We start from the raw sequence: 18,726 nt of genomic DNA, 5'->3' as shown, positions 1-18,726 counted from the left end.
CAGTGACTAGAGACTTCACTGACATTCAGTGGTGGAAAAAACAAGAAAGCCAGACCTCCTACAACCCACAATTCCTCTGAGTCCCTCACAATTAAGAAATGACTAGCTTCCTGCACAATTTCCAACATTCACGTAAGTGGAATGTTCTGACCAGGGGCAGAACCAGGTCTTGTAGGGCCTAAAGCTTTTACAAGCTGGAGGGTCCTCTACAGGAGAAGCATGCAAATACAGTTACAAAATTAGGTCTAGGATTTTAAAGTATCAAATATATAAGAATACATCTAAAGAAAGATTTACAATACTTCTATGCTAAAAGTGCAAAATCAGTGAAAGAAGATCTAAATAAATGGAGGGACATAACACATCCATGGACTGAAAGAACCGATACTTTAAACATTTCAGTTCTCTCCATATTAATCCACAGAGTCAATGCAATCCTAATAAAATTCTCAAAAAACTTTTAAGGAAATTGAAAATTTGATTCTAAAATTTTTAAGGAAATGAAAGAGCAGGGCTTCCCTGGTGGCACAGGGGTTGAGAGTCCGCCTGCCGATGCAGGGGACACGGGTTCATGCCCCAGTCCGGGAAGATCGCACATGCCGCCGAGCGGCTAGACCCATGAGTCATGGCCGCTGAGCCTGCGCGTCCGGAGCCTGTGCTCCGCAACGGGAGAGGCCACAACAGTGAGAGGCCCGCGTACCGCAAAAAAAAGAAATGAAAGAGCAAAGACAAGTCAAGGCAATCATGAAAGCACAAAGTTGAAGACTTACACCACCAGGTAATAGGACTATTATAAAGATAAAGGAAAGATAAAGGAGTAGAGCAGGGGGAACACTGGTACAAGCATGGACAACCTGACCAACGGTACAGACAGAAAGTCTAAAAATAGACCCACATGTAAAATGTCATGTGATTTACAACCAAGGTGACGTGCAGAGCAGTGGAAAAAGATGATCTTTTTTTTTTTTTAGTTTTGTTCTATTTTCAATTTTAGTCTAATGTATATACAATAAAATTCACCTATTTTGAGAGTACAGTTTTATGAGTTTTGACAAATGGTGTAAGCACCATCACAATCAAAACACAGAACATTTATTTCCATCAAAAAAGATGATCTTTTAAGTAAATGGTACAGGGGTAATGGAAGATCCATGTGGGGGGAATGTATCTTAACCCTCCATTCCACACACAAATATCAATTCCAGATGGACTACAGATCTAAATGTGAAAGAAAAATAATACAGCTTGAGAAGAAAATATTAGAGAACCTCTTCATGATCTTGAATGGACTAAGATTTCTTAAACAGGACATAAAAGACACTAAATATAAAGGGGAAAATGGATAAACTGGACAGATTTAAGGATTTGTGTTCAACAAACAACACCACTGAAAGAGTAAAAAGGAAGCCCACAGAGTATAAGAAGATATTTGGAAGAAAAAGAACTCCTACAATTCAATGAAAACAGACAACCCAATAGAAAAACTACCTGAACAGACAATTCATAAAAGAGGATATCGGATGGCTGCTAAGCTTATGAAAAGGTTCCCAACATCATGAGGGAAATGCAGATTAACACCACTGGAGCAGCCATTTCACCTCCACTCAGAATAACTGAAACGCAAAAGACAATCCCAACTGATGGTAGCGATCTGACCCAAGCGGAACTCTCACACAACCCAGCAATTGCACTCCTGGCTGTCCTCTCAAGAGAAACAAAATGAACTGTACGAGAGTGCTTATGACCTCCGACAGACGGGTGAGAATGTCCATGGCAGCCCTATTCACAATATGGGAAATCTCCTATATGACCACCGCCAGCCCAGTGATTAAATAACTTGTGATACATGTGCACATGGAATACCGTACAGCAACAAGAATATATGAGCTGCAACCATATGCAACAACATGGCTGATTCACACAAACATCATGTTGAGCAAAAGAAGTCAGATACAAGAGTATATACGGTATGAAGTACCAAAGCAGGCAGAGCTAACTTACGCTCTTACACGTTAGGATGCTAGTCATCTTTGGTGGGGGCAGAGGCAGTGATTAGAAGCAGACAAGGTAATGTTTTGGGGTGTTGGTAATGTGTTGTTTCCTGATATGGGTGCTAGTTTTGTTCAGTTTGTAAAAAGTCATCAACTGTACTTATTATATTTGTCCTTTTCTAAGTACTATATATTATACTTTTTGAATAAAAAGTTTAAAAAAAATTAGGTATAGGGCCACAGAAGTAGCCTGAAACTTAAGTTTCATTAGCTTCATAATAAATTTGCTTTGAATTTAAGGCAAATAAAGGACCCTGAAACTTAAGTTTCATTAGCTTCCTAATAAATCTGCCTTGGTCTTGCCAGACACAAACGTATGTAAATAAAAAGCAGCTTATAATGTTCTAAGCCTAGATTTAAATAGATTTTACATAGAAACTTAATTGATTTTTTCACCAATCAATATACACTGGATTTTCCAGGAATGTAACTACAGTAAACAGAGAAAAGACTATATTTTGTTTTGTGTAGAATTTGATGAAGATTTATCCACCATTTTAGAAAACTGTATCACCGATGGCACTGCCTCATATCATGAGGCACCCATGCAGTACACCTGTATCAGTCTCTATTTATGGGAGCCATATCCACAGAGATAAGGCGATGTGTACCTGCAAGCACCTGACAGCTATGGTTTCTAATGTGCTGTGAACACTTACACATGTCTTCTGAGAATTTACATATAGAAACACATACTGTATTACAAACAGCTTTCCTTTTATTTTTCCTTTATAGTGCAGTTAAGACATTGTAGAGGGCTTCCCTGGTGGCGCAGTGGTTGAGAGTCCGCCTGCCGATGCAGGGGACACGGGTTCATGCCCCGGTCCGGGAAGATCCCACATGCCGCGGAGCAGCTGGGCCCGTGAGCCATGGCCGCTGAGCCTGCGCTCCACAACGGGAGAGGCCACAACAGTGAGAGGCCCGCGTACCGCAAAAAAAAAAAAAAAAAAGACATTGCAGACATGCTGGTAAATCTGATTATCTGGGAATTTCATTTCAGGATAGAAAAGGGGCCATAAAATCTGATAGTTTTGAGAACCAGTTACAAACCATCAGTCTATCAAATAACTGTAAAGAGAATTCTAATGCTTGAATTTGGTAACTGCTCTTTATGCTACTCACATTATCCAAATCACAAGTAATATATTTATCTAAAATGTTTTAAAAAAAAAAGAAAAGAAAAACCCAGCTACCGTTTTCAAGAGCAATTACCTAAATATATCTATTATAAATTTTGCCTAGACCTGGTGAGCAGGACAAGAGGGAAACTAGAGTTCAAACTACAAGATCTAACTGAGCCCTTTTCCCTTTAAGTCAGTAAGATCCAGCTTGGCATTCACAAGCAAAGGGTTCCATTATTTTTCTGTTCTCTTTCAAAAATAGCTCCACCTTCAAGATTACACAAATTAGATCATTCTGCAGCAGGATTCCTCCTTATAGAGCAGCTCCTAGGAAGCACAGACAGGCTGTCGGCTGTAGCAAACCAGTCATTTAAAAAAAAAAAAAAAAAAAAAGATGTTTTTTATTTTTCAGTTCCACCGGGTCAGTGACAAAGGGTAGGTGCTATGGCTGTTAATGGCCTCTGCAATAGAGCTCCCTCACCAAAAGCCATCAAATAGGTAAAGATCACAGAGGAGATATCAGACCAAACAAATGTGACAGCAGAATAATTAGGGACGTTGGGACTCTGCTGCTCCAACACCTTCACCATGGCCTACAGCATAAGAAGAATTTATCTAGATTTTTAACACAATCAGTTGCCAACCTATGGATTATTCCATCACCCAGTAAATCCCCAAGGAAATTTATTCCCAGTTAATCACAAATGGCAAAAATAGAAACAAACAACCTTCCTCAAGAGCTTTGAATAGTTCTGTTACACATATCTCATTCTCATATAATGTCACTTATGATAAACAGATGACAATCACTATCATTTTTTTAGTGAAAAACTGACACAAGGAGGTTAAATGAAATCTTGAAGTTGTCCTTGAATCCTTTTCTTTTGTCATATCCCAAATGTAATCCATAAGCAAATCCTTTAGGCTTGAAAAGACTATACCCGACTCTGATGACTTCTCATCTTCTCTACCACCCTGGCTGAAGGCAACATCAGCTCCCAGTACATCATCTTCATACTCCTAACTGGACTCCCTGCTTTCACCCTTGCCCTTCCCTATGGGCTATGCTACACACAAGGGCCAGTGGTTATTTTAATATGTAAGTCATTACCATGCCTCTTCTCTGGCTCGAAATCCCCAATGGCTTCCTCATCTCACTCAAGGTCAAAGCCAGAGTCCTACATTGGCCTACGAGATCTGGTCCCTTCACTTCTCTGAATTTCTCTCCCACTACTCTCCACCTTGTTCACTTGGCTCCAGTCCACTGGCCTCCTGGACATTCCTGGAACCTACTAGTACTTACTGTTCCCTCTAATGACTTGCCTAAGTGTATGCTCCACATGATGACTCACCTTCTCTGGGGTCTTCTAAATTACCTTATTTAAAAAAGTAACACTCTCTGCCTCACATATACCCCTTTCCTGCTTTAATTTTCCCCATCTGACATACCCTACCATTTGCTCACTCATTTGTTTATTGCCTGCTGCCCCCTCTGCCCCTAGAAGGTAACCTCCAGGAGAGCTTTGATTCTGCCTGTTTTATTAGGCACTCTCTCCTCGGTGTCTAAAATGGTGACTAGGCATACCGTTTCTGCACGGTGAGTACCTGCCAACTAAATGAAGTCACTATTAGGGAGAGGACTCACAGAGACTTATGCAAACCCACGTGGTAAGGTAAAGCCAAATAAGAAACCAGATTCTAGAGCCAAAGCATTTTTGGCACGTGGTTTTAAAGAGATGATAGCAACTTGCTGACTTTTTTCCTCCAGATATATTATAAGAATAGGAGGAAATACCTGAATGAGCATCAAACAAAACAAAGCAAAACGAAACAAAACCCAAACCCAAATAAAGCCATCACCACAAACGTTCTGTAAAACGTTCTCTTAAATGGACTCCAATCAGACGACGCCTCAGCACACGGAGACATGGCACTCATTTATCAGTGAGGCTGCCTGAGAACGAGGCCCTCCTGGAACATAAGCAAACACATCGCTGGCCTAAGTCCAAAGCACACCAAACTAATCCTATGCCAAATCTTAGTTCAGGTCATGTCCCATTTCCAACCCAAGCATTTGTTTTCCCAGTGAGATGACACTTTCCTTTTCCTCCACGGAGAGAAAAGTCAACCAAAAAGATTAATGGGCAATGTTTAATAACATTTTAGCTGCTCCTTTTCATAAGTTTTTTTTTTAAAAGAAAGGAAAGATAGAGGGGATTATCCACAAGTAATAAAAACAAAGGGATAATGATATCATATACAGTTAATGAACAATTCTCCCCATTAAAGATAAGGGCATAAACAATTTATTGCACATCTTGGTGGCAGAGTGGAAATACAATTAAATCCATTAATAGCTACTGAGCTTTTATGTTCCCAGAGGACGCTGGTTTCCAGAGTTGCTTATTCATTTTCATCCACAGCAAAAAGTACATGGCATGGATGACTGAATGCTGTAGTCTACTTTCCACATATTTTAATTTTGAGGAGACAATTTTATTAAACAACAGACTTAGGGTAGATTACGCTGCCACATTCTATTGGATACGACCTGAAAGTGCGAAACAAAAACCTACTTGCAGAGACAATGTAAATGATGACTAATGTAAATCAGGCCTACAAATACTATACCATCATATTCATAGTTTCACTGCCATTACCCAAAGATGTTAAGGTAATGATTTCTATGAATATAGATGCTCAAACATTTTACAAATATTTTGTTTCTCTGCATAACAAATCAACAAGGCCAAAAAGGGTATCCCCACTTGTAAAAAAAAAAATCAGGAGATAAAGTGACTTGCCCAGAGGTAATCAAAATAGATTTAACTAAGCACTAGATATAGGGTTTTACTGACTAATCCATAATAGTAATAGAAGATTAAATAGTTAAATAGAAGATTAAACCCTCACCCTCAACTCACCAGCAAGCCTACCTCTAGAGCACAAACTGGACCGAGAGGTGAGCAAAACAGCCCCGCTGTGGATCTCATGCTCTCAGATTACACTGCCCACTACTCTCAGCCTCACATTGAGAGCCCATTCCTTCTTAACATATCTGACTATATGATTCTTCAGCTCATGGAATATTAGAAGCAACAAAGCAGAAAGAAGGCATATTGATAGCAACAGGGAGAAGAGAAGACAAAAACAAAACTAAAAAAGCAAACATATGACTTTAAAAACAGTTACGCACCACGCACCGGTCCACACTCTTCATTTCAAGCCCTGATGTTCGCCATGAGGGTCCCATTCATCATGACCATCCGCACTTGAGAAGCGGTAAATCTGTGTTTTATATATTCTCAAGGAAGAACCAGAAACACATAAATATATTTGTGGGTTTCTAACCAAAATGGGAAGATAAAAAGTCTTGGTGCTTATTAAAGGAGAAAACTGACATGTATACTAAGATCCAAATGTTTCACAATAGGCCTTAAATGTATTATCAGGTTCTCCTACAAAAGTGGAATACAGTTTTTCTATAGTTTGAGACATAAAAAGGAAAGCTTAAGGAGAAAAGAGAAAAAGATCAACTCCGTTTAAATCCTGATTTTCCTAGGAGTCGCTCAGCTTTTACTGGTGATAAATGGCTAGCTGTAAACCGGTTTAGTTGCTCTTCTGGCTGCCAAAGTGGAGCTAAAGAAGTCAGCAGGTAGAATAGGGAAGCTGTCAAGTCAAGTTGGCTCAAAACAAAGTTGTGGTTTGCAGGCCGGGCCTGAACCATCTCTTCCGTTCATATAAGCTGGCAGGATGTAGAAACAGGATCCCGACCCAGCCACTGCTTCAGAGAACCAAAATATTTTCCTTTGACTTTCTAGTCTATTAAGCTTGGGGTTTGGCAGGATCTGTGGCCAAAGTGAACCCAAGACCTTGTAATGGTCCCCCTGAGGAAATCAGAATATAAACAAGGTTGCCCTGATTCTAGACAGAAAGCAGTTTTTCGAGGGGTGTGAGGGAGAGACAGAGAAGCTAGGCTAGCAATAAAGACAGCAAGAGTAATAGTAACATTTTTAAGTGTTTTCTATGTGCCACATAAGCACTTAAAGTATATTAATCTCATTTAATCCTCATAATAAATGAACAGTAGGGGCAATTACTATGCCCATTTTACAAGATGAGACAAATGAAGCATTAGAGAAGTTAAGTAATTTGCCCAAGTCACTCAAACAGTAAACAACAGAGTCAGGATTAAAATTCTGGCTAACTGGCTCCAGAAATGACACCTGTAGCCACTGTGCTACGAAGCCTCTCACTGTCAACAATTTGGTAATAAAGCAGCATTCTGTAATCCCAACATTAGAAAGTATAAAGCATTAAATATTATTTGTCAACCATGAGAACCAGACAGAGCTCAGGGGACACCAAGTTTTGTTTTTTTTTTTAATTAATTAATTTATTTTATTTTGGCTGTGTTGGGTATTCATTGCTGTGCATGGGCTTTCTCTAGTTGCAGCGAGCAGGGGGCTTCTCTTGTTGTGGAGCACGGGCTCTAGGCGCGCGGGCTTCAGTAGTTGTGGCTCATGGGCTCTAGAGCGCATGCTCAGTAGTTGTGGCGCACGGGCTTAGTTGCTCCACGGCACGTGGGATCTTCCCAGACCAGGGCTCAAACCTGTGTCCCCCGCATTGGCAAGCGGATTCTTAACCACTTCACCACCAGGGAAGTCCTCCACCTAATTCTAAACTGGGGAGCCCTGCAGAACTGCCTTCACCTCCCTGGGCCTCGACTTCCCTTCCTGCGGAGGTGCTGTGCATATAGCAAACGCTCAGCAGTCTGGTTCACCTCACCCAGGCATCAGCCCAAACAGCACCTCACCAGAGGCCTTCTCTGACCACACTACCCAACCCTCTCAAGTCCACACTCCGCTTTGTTTTCCATCATGGCACTACTCACCACCTGACTCTTCACTATAGACCTAATTACGTGTTTATTATCTGTCTCCCTCCACAAGAATGTTCACTCTAGGAGAGAATGGACTTTGTCAACCAGTTTGCTGCTGGTTCCCCAGCACCTGGAGCAGTATTTGGCATATAGAAATACTCAAAAAATATTTGTTGAATGAAAGAATTGTGTAGGATAGATTTTCATTCAATAAACTTTACAAATAAACAGGCACTGTTCATTGACAAATGTATCCATCAAGCACCTATAAAGTAACTACTATGTGAAGTAATGAACAGGATTATTTCAGATGATGGTAACTGGTGTGAAGAAGATTTATAAACTCCCAGAATGGAATGGGCAGGTGAGAGAAGCTTTCCAAGGTAGCAGGTCAGCTGAGACCGGAATGATACCCAGGAGCCAGCCACACGATGACCTGGGGACACAGCATTCCAGGTAGAGGGAACAGCAAGTGCAAAAGCCCAAAGGCAGGGTGACTGTGCCCGGGCCCAACTTGCCCAGAGCCAGGTGTGCATGGGGAGAATGGTAGCAATGAGGTGGAAGCCACAGGAAGAGTCCCACCACGAAGTATCTCCTAGGTCATAAAAAGGGTTTTACTCTAAGTGTGATGAAAAGTTATTTGATAGGGTCTCTTATCTTCACCCAACAGAATGTATACTTTATGAGATCAAGGATTTTGTTTGTGGCACATGACGGCTGGTCTACAAGCATTTGCTAAATGAGTTAATTGGGAAGATTATGAACAGGGGAGTGACATGATCTGATTTTCATTTTAACATATCACTCTGAACTGCTACTAGTGGTTACCTTCTGGGAGGAGATCAGGGTCACAGAGGATGGGTAGAATTACACATGAGGGAGTGCGATGTGCTTTCCAGGCACTGTAAATCACAGACATGGGAGGAAAAAGCTACTATCTAACCCCTGAAGCCATTTGGTGTTTCTAAACAACAGACAGGAAAAGGTCTGGGAGGAGGGACCAAATAAATGACAACTGATGTCCTAAGCCTTTTGTGTTCTCCTAAACTGTTATAAAAACAAAAACAAAAAAAAACACTACAAAGAATCTCTGTTTCGCTTATAAAAAAAGAAACAAAAGGAAGCTCAAAGCCAGACACACACACACACACACACACACACACACACACACACACACACACACACACACACACACACACAGAGTTTTGGAGAAAAACTAAAGAAAAAACACCTTCCTGCATCTAAGCACAATAACCAGGCTAAATTTCCTCAGGGACAATTAACATTCCACTTACCACATCCAAACTGTTACCTGGGGGGAGTCTTGCTCAGAATACTGCTCTGAGAGGCAGACTGCCATTCGGAGGAGTCTGCAGACTAAGAAGACAGGAGCAGGTGCTGTAATAGGAACCAAGTTTTAAAACATCACTCCTTTCACGCCTACCTATACCTGCACCAGGTCACTAAAAAAACATACAGGGTAAACCACTCAGGGTGTAACTGCTAAGAGGTCTGTCACAGTTCTAAAAAAATTTTTTGCCAAAATAGGCTCTGGATATTACCTAGTGCCTCTGTTTACAGAACGCACTGCAAGTGCTGAAAGGATGAATGAAACACAGGTTCATCTGAGAGTCGTGGAGGATCATTACTTCCAAGCAGAAAAGAGGAAGAACAGTACTCGGGGTCAGAAAAATTGGTGAAGCTAGAACTAAACTCAGATATTCTGACCTTTAATGTATTTAAAAACTTTACAATCTGAAAGAAGCTACATGGGACTTTCCTGGCGGTCCAGTGGTTAAGACTCAGTGCACCCAATGCAGGGGGCGCAGGTTCGATCCCTGGTCAGGGAACTAAGATCCTGCATGCAGCACCGTGTGGCCAAAAATAAAAAATAAAAATAAAAAAAATAAAATAAAATAAAAGAAGCTACACGAACATCAAATAACTAATGTGCCTCTATCAATGCCCCCCCCTCACCTGTGCCCCACCATCCACACACCATGAGGTGGGCAGCAGGCTAGAGCATTCTCCAGTCACCATTTTTGCTGTCAATAAAGATGAACAAGCAACTCTAGAACCAAGAAAGGAAGGTGAGTGGAGTGAAACCTCAGCTCCCCCCAATGTCTTCATCCATTCAATAAATCCTATATTCTACATCTTTATAGTGATATAAAATTTGTAAGGTTCCCTCCTTTGAGGTACGTATACAACCGAGAACAGTTGATATGCATCTTTAAATATATACATATATATATATATATATATACACACACATATATATAAATATTTACTCATTTATTTGGTTGCACTGGGTCTTAGTTGCAGCAGGTGGGATGCATGTGAGATCTAGTTCCCTGACCAGGGATTGAACCCAGGCTCCCTGCATTGGGAGGGTAGAGTCTTAACAACTGCGCCACCAGGGAAGTCCCTAAATATATATTTTTAAAACAACATTTACTGGTCTTTTCTGTAATACATGTCTGTTATAGAAAGTCTGGAAATCACCAAAAAATACACAAGGACAAAAATTGGTATCACACATAATCCTACCATCCAAAACCATTTTGGAGTTAATGCCTCCAGACAGTTTTCTCTGTAGATATTGACTAAGACCTAAAATTGTGAGAAAAAAATGACAGGGAAGCACCAGGAAGCTAATTCCCTCCAGGAGGAAGTGAACAGACTAGAAGGTAACAACACTTAAAGGGGGAAAACTAACAAAAGAAAACTAATGGACCCTTGGAATAGCGAAGAAAGGGGACATTTTAAAATAACTTGGAAGAGGACAGACTGAGTACTCAGTCTAATTAAACAAATAAGGAGAAGCCATAAATATTAATACCAGAAATGCCCATACTTAGGCAGTTTTCTCTCTAAAACAGTGTTATCTAACAGAACTTTCTGTGGTCCTGGAAATGTTCTAGATCTGCCCTGTCCAATATGGCAGCCACCAGTCACACGTGACTGGTGTGAAATGAAATGTGGCCAGTGCAACTAAGGAAGAGAATTTTAAATTTCATTCAATTTTAATTAATATTTAAACAGCCACATGTGGCTAGTGGCTACTGTATTGAACAGCACAGCTTTAAAGATGAAATAGCCTATGATCTTAAGACATAATTGAATGCCAAAGAAAATGTTTTAAGTAACTGTTTTCTAGAAGTTATAAAAGCTCAGCAACAATACATCATCATTTACTGGCCTTCTCTACTGCGCTACCCAAGGTAGAGGCCAGGCACGTGTCTGCCTAAGCAGCTCCCTAAGCTGTGACTACAGCTATTCTCTGGTTTGTAATAACATAAAAGGGAAAGCAGGTCCAGCAGGCTTTCTAATCAGATAACTGCCCTGTGAATGACTCCAGAGTTGGTGCCCAGGCACACACATTGGTTCCCTAAAGTCCTCTGAAGTTATGCTGGTTATTCCTTTAATTAGGCCTGGAGAAGGGAGGACTGGGTCAGGGCTCGCCAATCTAGAACCAAACCGCCTTGCTCAATTCCAGCCCAGCGGGCTCTGAAAGACATTTTAAGGCCAACTTCAAACTCTGTCTTTTCTCAAGAGCCCTTAATACCGCTCCGAACTCACACTGGAAAAAGACCAACTCTTGCAATCATTCCCACAGCTTCCCTGGATTCCCAAAGTACTCCCAGAATGTGACACCACAGGTCCAAGCCAAGCCGACTCCAAATTTCGGAGGACCCACTGAGTCTGCAAGTCCGGGCCAAAACAGGACAAGCCTCCTAGGGTGAAGCAGTGAAAAGACACAGCCCAAACACCTTCTGGCTTGCACCTCCCTGGTGCACACAGAGACGGCACCAACCTTAATAACAGTGGCAGCTTATTGGCTCAGCTAAGAAATTGGAAATCTAGCTTAAAAGGAAATCACATAACCACTAATGTGTCCAAAAGATCTGTAAATCAATACATGTAAGACAGACTCTGTGAAAGTCATTCTCTTTCTGACTTAAGGAATCTGAGCTTCCACAGGGACGGTGGATTATATTACTCCGATAGAGAGCATATTCTATTACAACACTCACAATGTGAAATTCAAATCTTCTAAGATACAAATATGCTTCCAAGACTTTTTTTTTTTTTTTTTGGTGGTACGCGGGCCTCTCACTGTTGTGGCCTCTCCCGTTGCGGAGCACAGGCTCCGGACGCGCAGGCTCAGCGGCCATGGCTCACGGGCCCAGCTGCTCCGCGGCACGTGGGATCTTCCCGGACCGGGGCACGAACCCATGTCCCCTGCATCGGCAGGCGGACTCTCAACCACTGCGCCAACAGGGAAGCCCTGCTTCCAAGACTTTTAACGCTAGGGAAATAAATGAAAGTTTAACAGCTCTCTCTTATTTGATCAATTACATTTACTTTATATCTATCATTTAAGAAGTACTTTCTCCTGTGGATCTATAGGTCCTATTTTATATTTATTTCACCCACATCTTGGAATGGATAGTAAGTAAAAGTATTCCCAATCAATGGATGAAAATGCTAAGGTGTGGGAGTTTGCCCTAGCACACAGGAAGCACATACAGCAATACATCCTGGCTTGCCCAGTGCTTTCATGGTTAGAGGGGTAACTGGCCTCAAGTATCTTCATGAAATTAATACTTCTATTGCAGGACAGTCACACAAACTTGGCCATGGCCACCTCCCCTTTTCTTTTTTTTTTTTTTTTTTCCAAATGTGGTCTAAAGGAGAAATGTGACTGATAACCACTGAACTCCTTCCCTAAGCACACAGATAAGGATACGCAAATGTGCTCTGTACTCAAAGACAAATGTGATACAGTTAGTGGGTGATAGAGCAGAGCACATTTTGTCTCCTGGCAGTCAGTTTTACACCCCTGAGGAAATTTTGTACACTTAGGAAATTGAATAATTTTTCAGTCTCTCCTACTTAAGCAACTCAAAAAGAGAAAAGAACATCAGGGGAAATGTCACCATACAAAGACCAAAGAGAAAGGGTCAATGAGACTCTAAAGCCCTGCCTTCAATGTCAAGCATCTTGCCACCTGGTACCTACGACAGCGCCACACCACTGTCCATACTCTGGACCACACAGACCAGGGAGCACTCCTTAGTGTGGAGGGAAAACAGCGTCCACTTCCAAAGCTGTGAATTTCATAATGGAACTGTAACAGACCTACCTGCTGGTGACAGAATCTCAACAGTCAACTGTATTTCACGATGATTACCTCTGGGGAGTGAGAAGAGACACAGGGCTGGGGCTTTCCTTTACCATTTCCATCTTTCTGTACTGCTTGAATTTCTAATCATGGACGTGTATTGATCTTTTTATTTTAAGCCATTGGGATGTAATGTACAGCATAAGGAATATGGTCAATAGTACTGTAATAACTTTGTGTGGGGACAGATGGTTACTAGACTTATCGTGGTGATCATTTCATAATGTATGCAAATGTCAAATCAAATGCAAATTAAACCAACATAATATTGTATGTCAACTATATTTCAGTTAAAATTTTGAAATTCCTTGTGAGAATAAAAATCTACTATCAGGAAAAAAACCATCTTTTTATTTTAAAAAATGCTAGTAAAAATGGCAATGAAAAGAACAATTTAGTTATTTTAAAGCCAACTATAGGTATGCTCTTCATTCATAAAAAGTAAAAAAAAAAAATACTATGGATTCTGAGAGAATTTAGTAGCTGTTAAGTCAGAGCAGAGTACATACCTGAGAAACAACAACTTTATTTAAACATCTAATAAAGGAAAAAGTTTTTTTTTTTTTCCAAAAGTAAATTATATTCCTACAGGGATCAACAAAAGGAGCATGACCTTCCTAACACTCGACTTTTCAACTCGCTTCTCTGCACTAGGAAGAGGATGACAATTTCACAAGACTGAATCCCAGGACATTTTATACACATCCAACCTTAGATCATACAATCATGCGTGCATTTCTCAAGTGCATATAAATCATACATTTGTGTCTCATTTGAGTTACACAAGACAAGAATGTTAATCCTAGACGATATTCAGCGTGCTGTATACAGAGTGCTCGCTGCCAATACATTCCAAACAATGTGAACAAGCATACCAAGGAGACTTCAAATTAACTGGATGACTCTAATCACTGGAAGGGCCAATAGCAGGCCATTTTCTCCCCACAGGGTGTTATTTTCCATCCTGCAGATAAAACAGCCTGCTCCAAAGAGCACAAGTGTTTCACAAAGAGCTGGGAGGCACAAGGGTGCCGGTTAAAAAATAAGTCAGAGCAGGACAGCTGACAATCCCAAAGATTGGTTGGTAGACATGACAGAACTGCATGCTCCCTGCAGGTGAAAACAACAAGACAGTCTAAGGCTCTCACACCAAGTCAACATAACAATTACTGATTTGATCAGGATGCCTGGCTGTTTCTTTGGCTAATAATTTATTGTGTGGACCTTTCAGTGACCAATAGGGACAGACTGGAAATCAACAGCAATCAGTGTTTTCATTTATCCCCCTCGGTTGCACAGCAGCTTCTTGCCAGTAGGCTCACGCCTTTCTGATCTAACAAGCTAGAGAAGGCAGCTGTCCAAATGTCACCAGTCAAACAGTGATAGATGTGACGGAAGAACAGGCAAGCATGCTAACACTGGACCCATGGAGGAAAGGACCCAGTGCTTTTATGTTTGAAAGAAGTAGATGAGAATACTTCAACTATAGATGGGCCTGTACAGAAAGAGAAAGGCAGGCCTGCTTAGGACCAAGAGAGGAAAACCACCACATACTAAACTCCCAGTTGCGTCTGGTGTGTGTTAGGGTACTGGCCAAACCTAACTAAACTAATGTGGCTCCTGATTACCCTGAAGAAAGGACAGAGAAAAAAGAAAGTATAAATCAGTGAAGTGAACGCTGAAACACAAGGGACACGAAGAGTAGAGAGGGGCTAATGGAAAACAATTCAGCATTATCTAAAAATGTTCCAGACGTATATCTCTCAAATAGCAATTCCACCCCTACGTATAAAGACATCCTAAAGAAACTTTTGCAAGGAGCACCAAGAGTCCTGGACAAAAATATTTACAGCATTACTGTTTGTATTAACAAACAGGAAACAACCCAAATGTTCATCAAAAGGAGCTTTATGATACATTCACACAATGAAATTCTACCCATTAGTGAAAATACTTAGAGCCACCATACAACACTGATGATTCTCACGAACTTAATGTTGAGTTTAAACACACACACACACACACACACAAACAGGCCACACAACACATACAGTATGACAGCATTTATATAAACTTCCAAAAACATCCACAACTAAAAAACATAGCTTGGAGATGCACATATGTCAGTAAAACTAATTTTATAAGACAGGGAAATGATAGACACACAATTCAGAATGTTTACCTTTGTAGGGGGAAGAAGGGGATGTGATCAGGAAGTGGCACCCCGAGGGCTTCAACACAATTGTAATGCTCTTTCTCAAGCTGAGTCAAGTACAGAGATGTACTTCTTGTCATTTTTATTTACAATCGTTTCTAGGACATATATAATTTTGCATGCATGAAACAATTCAGAATAAAGGGGGAGGCATGGAGAAAAATAAAGAGTTGAAGATGTAACCAGACAATGCTCCCCAACCCCACTTACACGTCCATCTGCCCAAGACAGGGCTGACAGAGTAAGGAGCCAGCCAGACTCCAAGCCAACAGAATCAACTCAGTTTACAGGTGACAAAAAAGACCACCTCCAGGCACTTCTCTGGGCTTCCTGGGTGAAACCAGCTTCACAGTGTCTATTCAAGGGGTAAACTGTAGGATGTTGCACACTGTCCCCAAAGAGTTTGAGAAAGACTGCCTTGCCAATACAGAAACAGAAAATATGCCAAACTCAGGTATATTTTACCAATGGAAGGAAAGTCCCCAGATGGTTCCAACAGACAGAGGAATGGATTGAATTTAGGAACAGGCAGTAATTTTATGTAGCCCTGCAGGGCTAGAAGTTGTGACCAGTTACTGGGGGCTGAGGAGGGAGGAGAGGATGAAAAATACACTTTAAGACACATTTAATAGGACTTTTACAAGACGTAGAGGCCGGGACACAATGTGTGTCTTTGGAGTACAAATGAACATGTGTGTTGAAGACAAACTAGAAGCGCCAAGGGTTACTATACCGACTTTACCTGGCAGAAGGTGACAACCGAGTTTGACACGTGCCAAGTATATTGGGAAATAATGTCTAAAGAGATCCATACCACATCTATGTAACATATGTACAGCCCACGGGAGCTAGCAAGGCCGGGAAAAGAGTCTGTGACTTTCACAGGGAAACTGACAGGAAGGCCGGATTCGGTCAGATCAACAAGAGAAGGCCCAGGGCTGAGAGTCCAGAAGGCCCAGCTCAGAGAGGGGAAGAGGGTGGCCCCGGCCCCAGACAGAAGGTGGGGATGCCAGGAGAGGGCGGGGTCCATTCGGGAGGAGTCCCGGGAGGCCAGGCAGGAGCCAGGCCGGGCGGCAAAGCAGCCAGAGGGAATCTAGGGTCGGGGTGCCCCCTTGGGCGATGGGACGGGGAGGAATGGGAAGGCGGGGGCCTGCCACAGACCCGGCTGGGCGACCCCCGAGGGCCCGGTCCCCCCCACCCGCCGCTCACCTGGGCACGCAGCTGGACGAGCTCCGGTCCACCTCCCAGGTGGCGTACAGGTTCATCTGCACGGGGGCGGGGGTGCGGCCTGGCCCCGGGCCGCCGGGAGTCGCAGAGCCCGAGGCCACCGCGACGGCCATGGAGGTGGAGGTGGACGAGGACGAGGAGGAGGCGGCCGCCGCCGAGGTGGACGAGGACGACGAGGTGGCCTGGGCCAGCTTGGGGGGCGTCGGCTGCTGCGGCAGCTGCTGCGGCGGTGGCTGCTGCGGCGGAGACTGGGCGACCCCAGAGCCCCGCTGGCCACTGCCGCCCCCGGCGCCTCCGGGACCACCGCCCGCCCCTCCACGTTCCGCCATGGCCCGGCCGGGGATAGGGAGGCACAGGGGTTACGGGAATCAGGCGACGCCGAGCGGACGCCGAGGCTTCTCCGGCGGCGGCGGCGGCGGCGGCGGCGGCGGCGGCAGCGGGGGCTCCACTCGTCTGCTCAGCCCGCCCGCCAGAGCGCGCGAGCGAGAGACTGCACGCACGCGCGGGGCCTCGCGGCGCGCTGTCCTCGCGCTCGCCCGCCGCTGCCAGTTGCGGCTCGCGCCGCCAAAGCACTGGGTGGGCGTGTCCGGGGAGGGGGCGGGGAGGCCTGGCCCGCGCCCGCCCCACCCAGCGCCGAGGGGCGGGGCCGGGGCCGCGCTCGCGCTCGCGCCCCGGGCGGGCCTGTGGGCGTGCGCGCACCTCGCTCTTCAGGAGAGGGGTCGGCAGTTCGCGCCTCTGCCGGATCCTCTCCTTAAGTTCGCGGCCCGGCGGCAGCCAGCTGACCCCCCCCCCCTCTTCTCTCGCGTCGTCCTTTCCACGGGGGCGGCGGCAGCCGAGCCAGCGGAAACCTCGCTTTTCCGGGGCGCGGCCCCGGACCGGAGGGGGCTACCGCGGCAGCGCGCCTCGGCCCTTTCGGGTCTGTGGACCAGAGGCCCAACCCGCTGCCCACCCAAGCCCGCTTTCCGACCGCCGCCCTGGCCCCCACCCTGCGGCTCCGGGGCTTCTTCGCCGCCACGACCAGCGAAGGGAGCGATGGAGACCCAGCGGCCGGCTGGGCGCCTGTGGGCCGGGCAGTTTCCGCCCCGCTTTTCCCCAGTGTGGGCAAGGGCTCAAGGACCTAGAGTTCAGAAGGCCTTTGGCACGGGTGAATCTGAAGTTAAGCCCTGACCCATCTGGAGCCAACCACCTATTTTCTGCCCCTAATGTCCCCCTCCCACAAAGAACCATCACAGTCCCAAGCCATCTCTACCCTCAATTTCTTCTACTTGGGATGTTTTTCTGCTTCGTCACTTACTAAATTTCTAAAATCCTATTCTTCCCGAGGCCTTACTCAACTGCCTCATCCTCCCTGGAGTCACCCACACTCCCGGCTCCAGAAACCATCTCGAAGCCTCCTGCATGCCGGCACCCCAGATGGTGGACTTGGACCAGCATCAGTGGTACAGCGGCAGTATGCGACTTCCCTCCCCAGTGCTTGGCAAATGCCTGTTGGAACCATTGGTCCAACGTAGTCTAGCCTGTCAGAAAGACCTCCCAGGACAGGGGGACTAGAACCTGGGAAAGCAGCCCCCGCCCACCAAAACCTGGAGACTTGGTGATGAAACCACCCAGGGGCTCACATGGACTCAGGACAACCTATACAGACTTTGAGCTGTGCTCTCTCCCACGTAAGGACTTGGGACGCTTGGCCACAAGGTCTATTAGGAAGGCCTGACCTGGCCTACTTCCCAAGCCCACTGTACTTCCTCAGCCCAGCCAGGGCGCTAAGCTGGCTATTTTTAGTCCCCAAGGACACACCAGTAAGGTCAAACCAGACCTGGAGGTCCCTCCCCCAGAGCCTTCCTACAAAAGCAGGCAGTGGTAAAACACACAATCTCAGTGTGGCTTTAGCTTCATCACCAGTCTCAACTGCAACAGCTGATCCAAGTGCCTGCCCCCAGCCACTGGAGCAACTTCAGGTTGTAGAAAATGGCTGTTTCCGTTCTTTTGCAGGAGGGGACTAAAACAAGATGAAGGAGGATGAGCAGTGTTACATATTCATC

The 18,726-nt window shown here is 44.4% G+C and overlaps 1 protein-coding gene across 4 annotated transcripts in view; it reads right to left on the bottom strand.

The window, feature by feature from the left end:
* The window catches only part of PACS1 (phosphofurin acidic cluster sorting protein 1), a gene marked incomplete at both ends in the record, with an annotated part of 137,469 nt that extends 120,456 nt beyond the window's left edge, over nt 1-17,013 (bottom strand). For all 4 annotated transcript variants that reach the window (XM_082845143.1, XM_082845144.1, XM_082845145.1 and 1 more), the window contains one exon: nt 16,667-17,013. In XM_082845143.1, the coding sequence (XP_082701269.1) occupies nt 16,667-17,013 (347 nt within the window). The remainder of the gene's footprint in view (nt 1-16,666) is intronic.
* Nucleotides 17,014-18,726: the final 1,713 nt, after the last annotated feature.

The sequence above is a fragment of the Leucopleurus acutus genome (assembly GCF_964270905.1).
Source record: "Leucopleurus acutus genome assembly, chromosome: 8".
NCBI lineage: Eukaryota > Metazoa > Chordata > Mammalia > Artiodactyla > Delphinidae > Leucopleurus > Leucopleurus acutus.
Note: the sequence above shows the minus strand (reverse complement) of the source record. Positions and strands in the feature narration are given on the sequence as shown.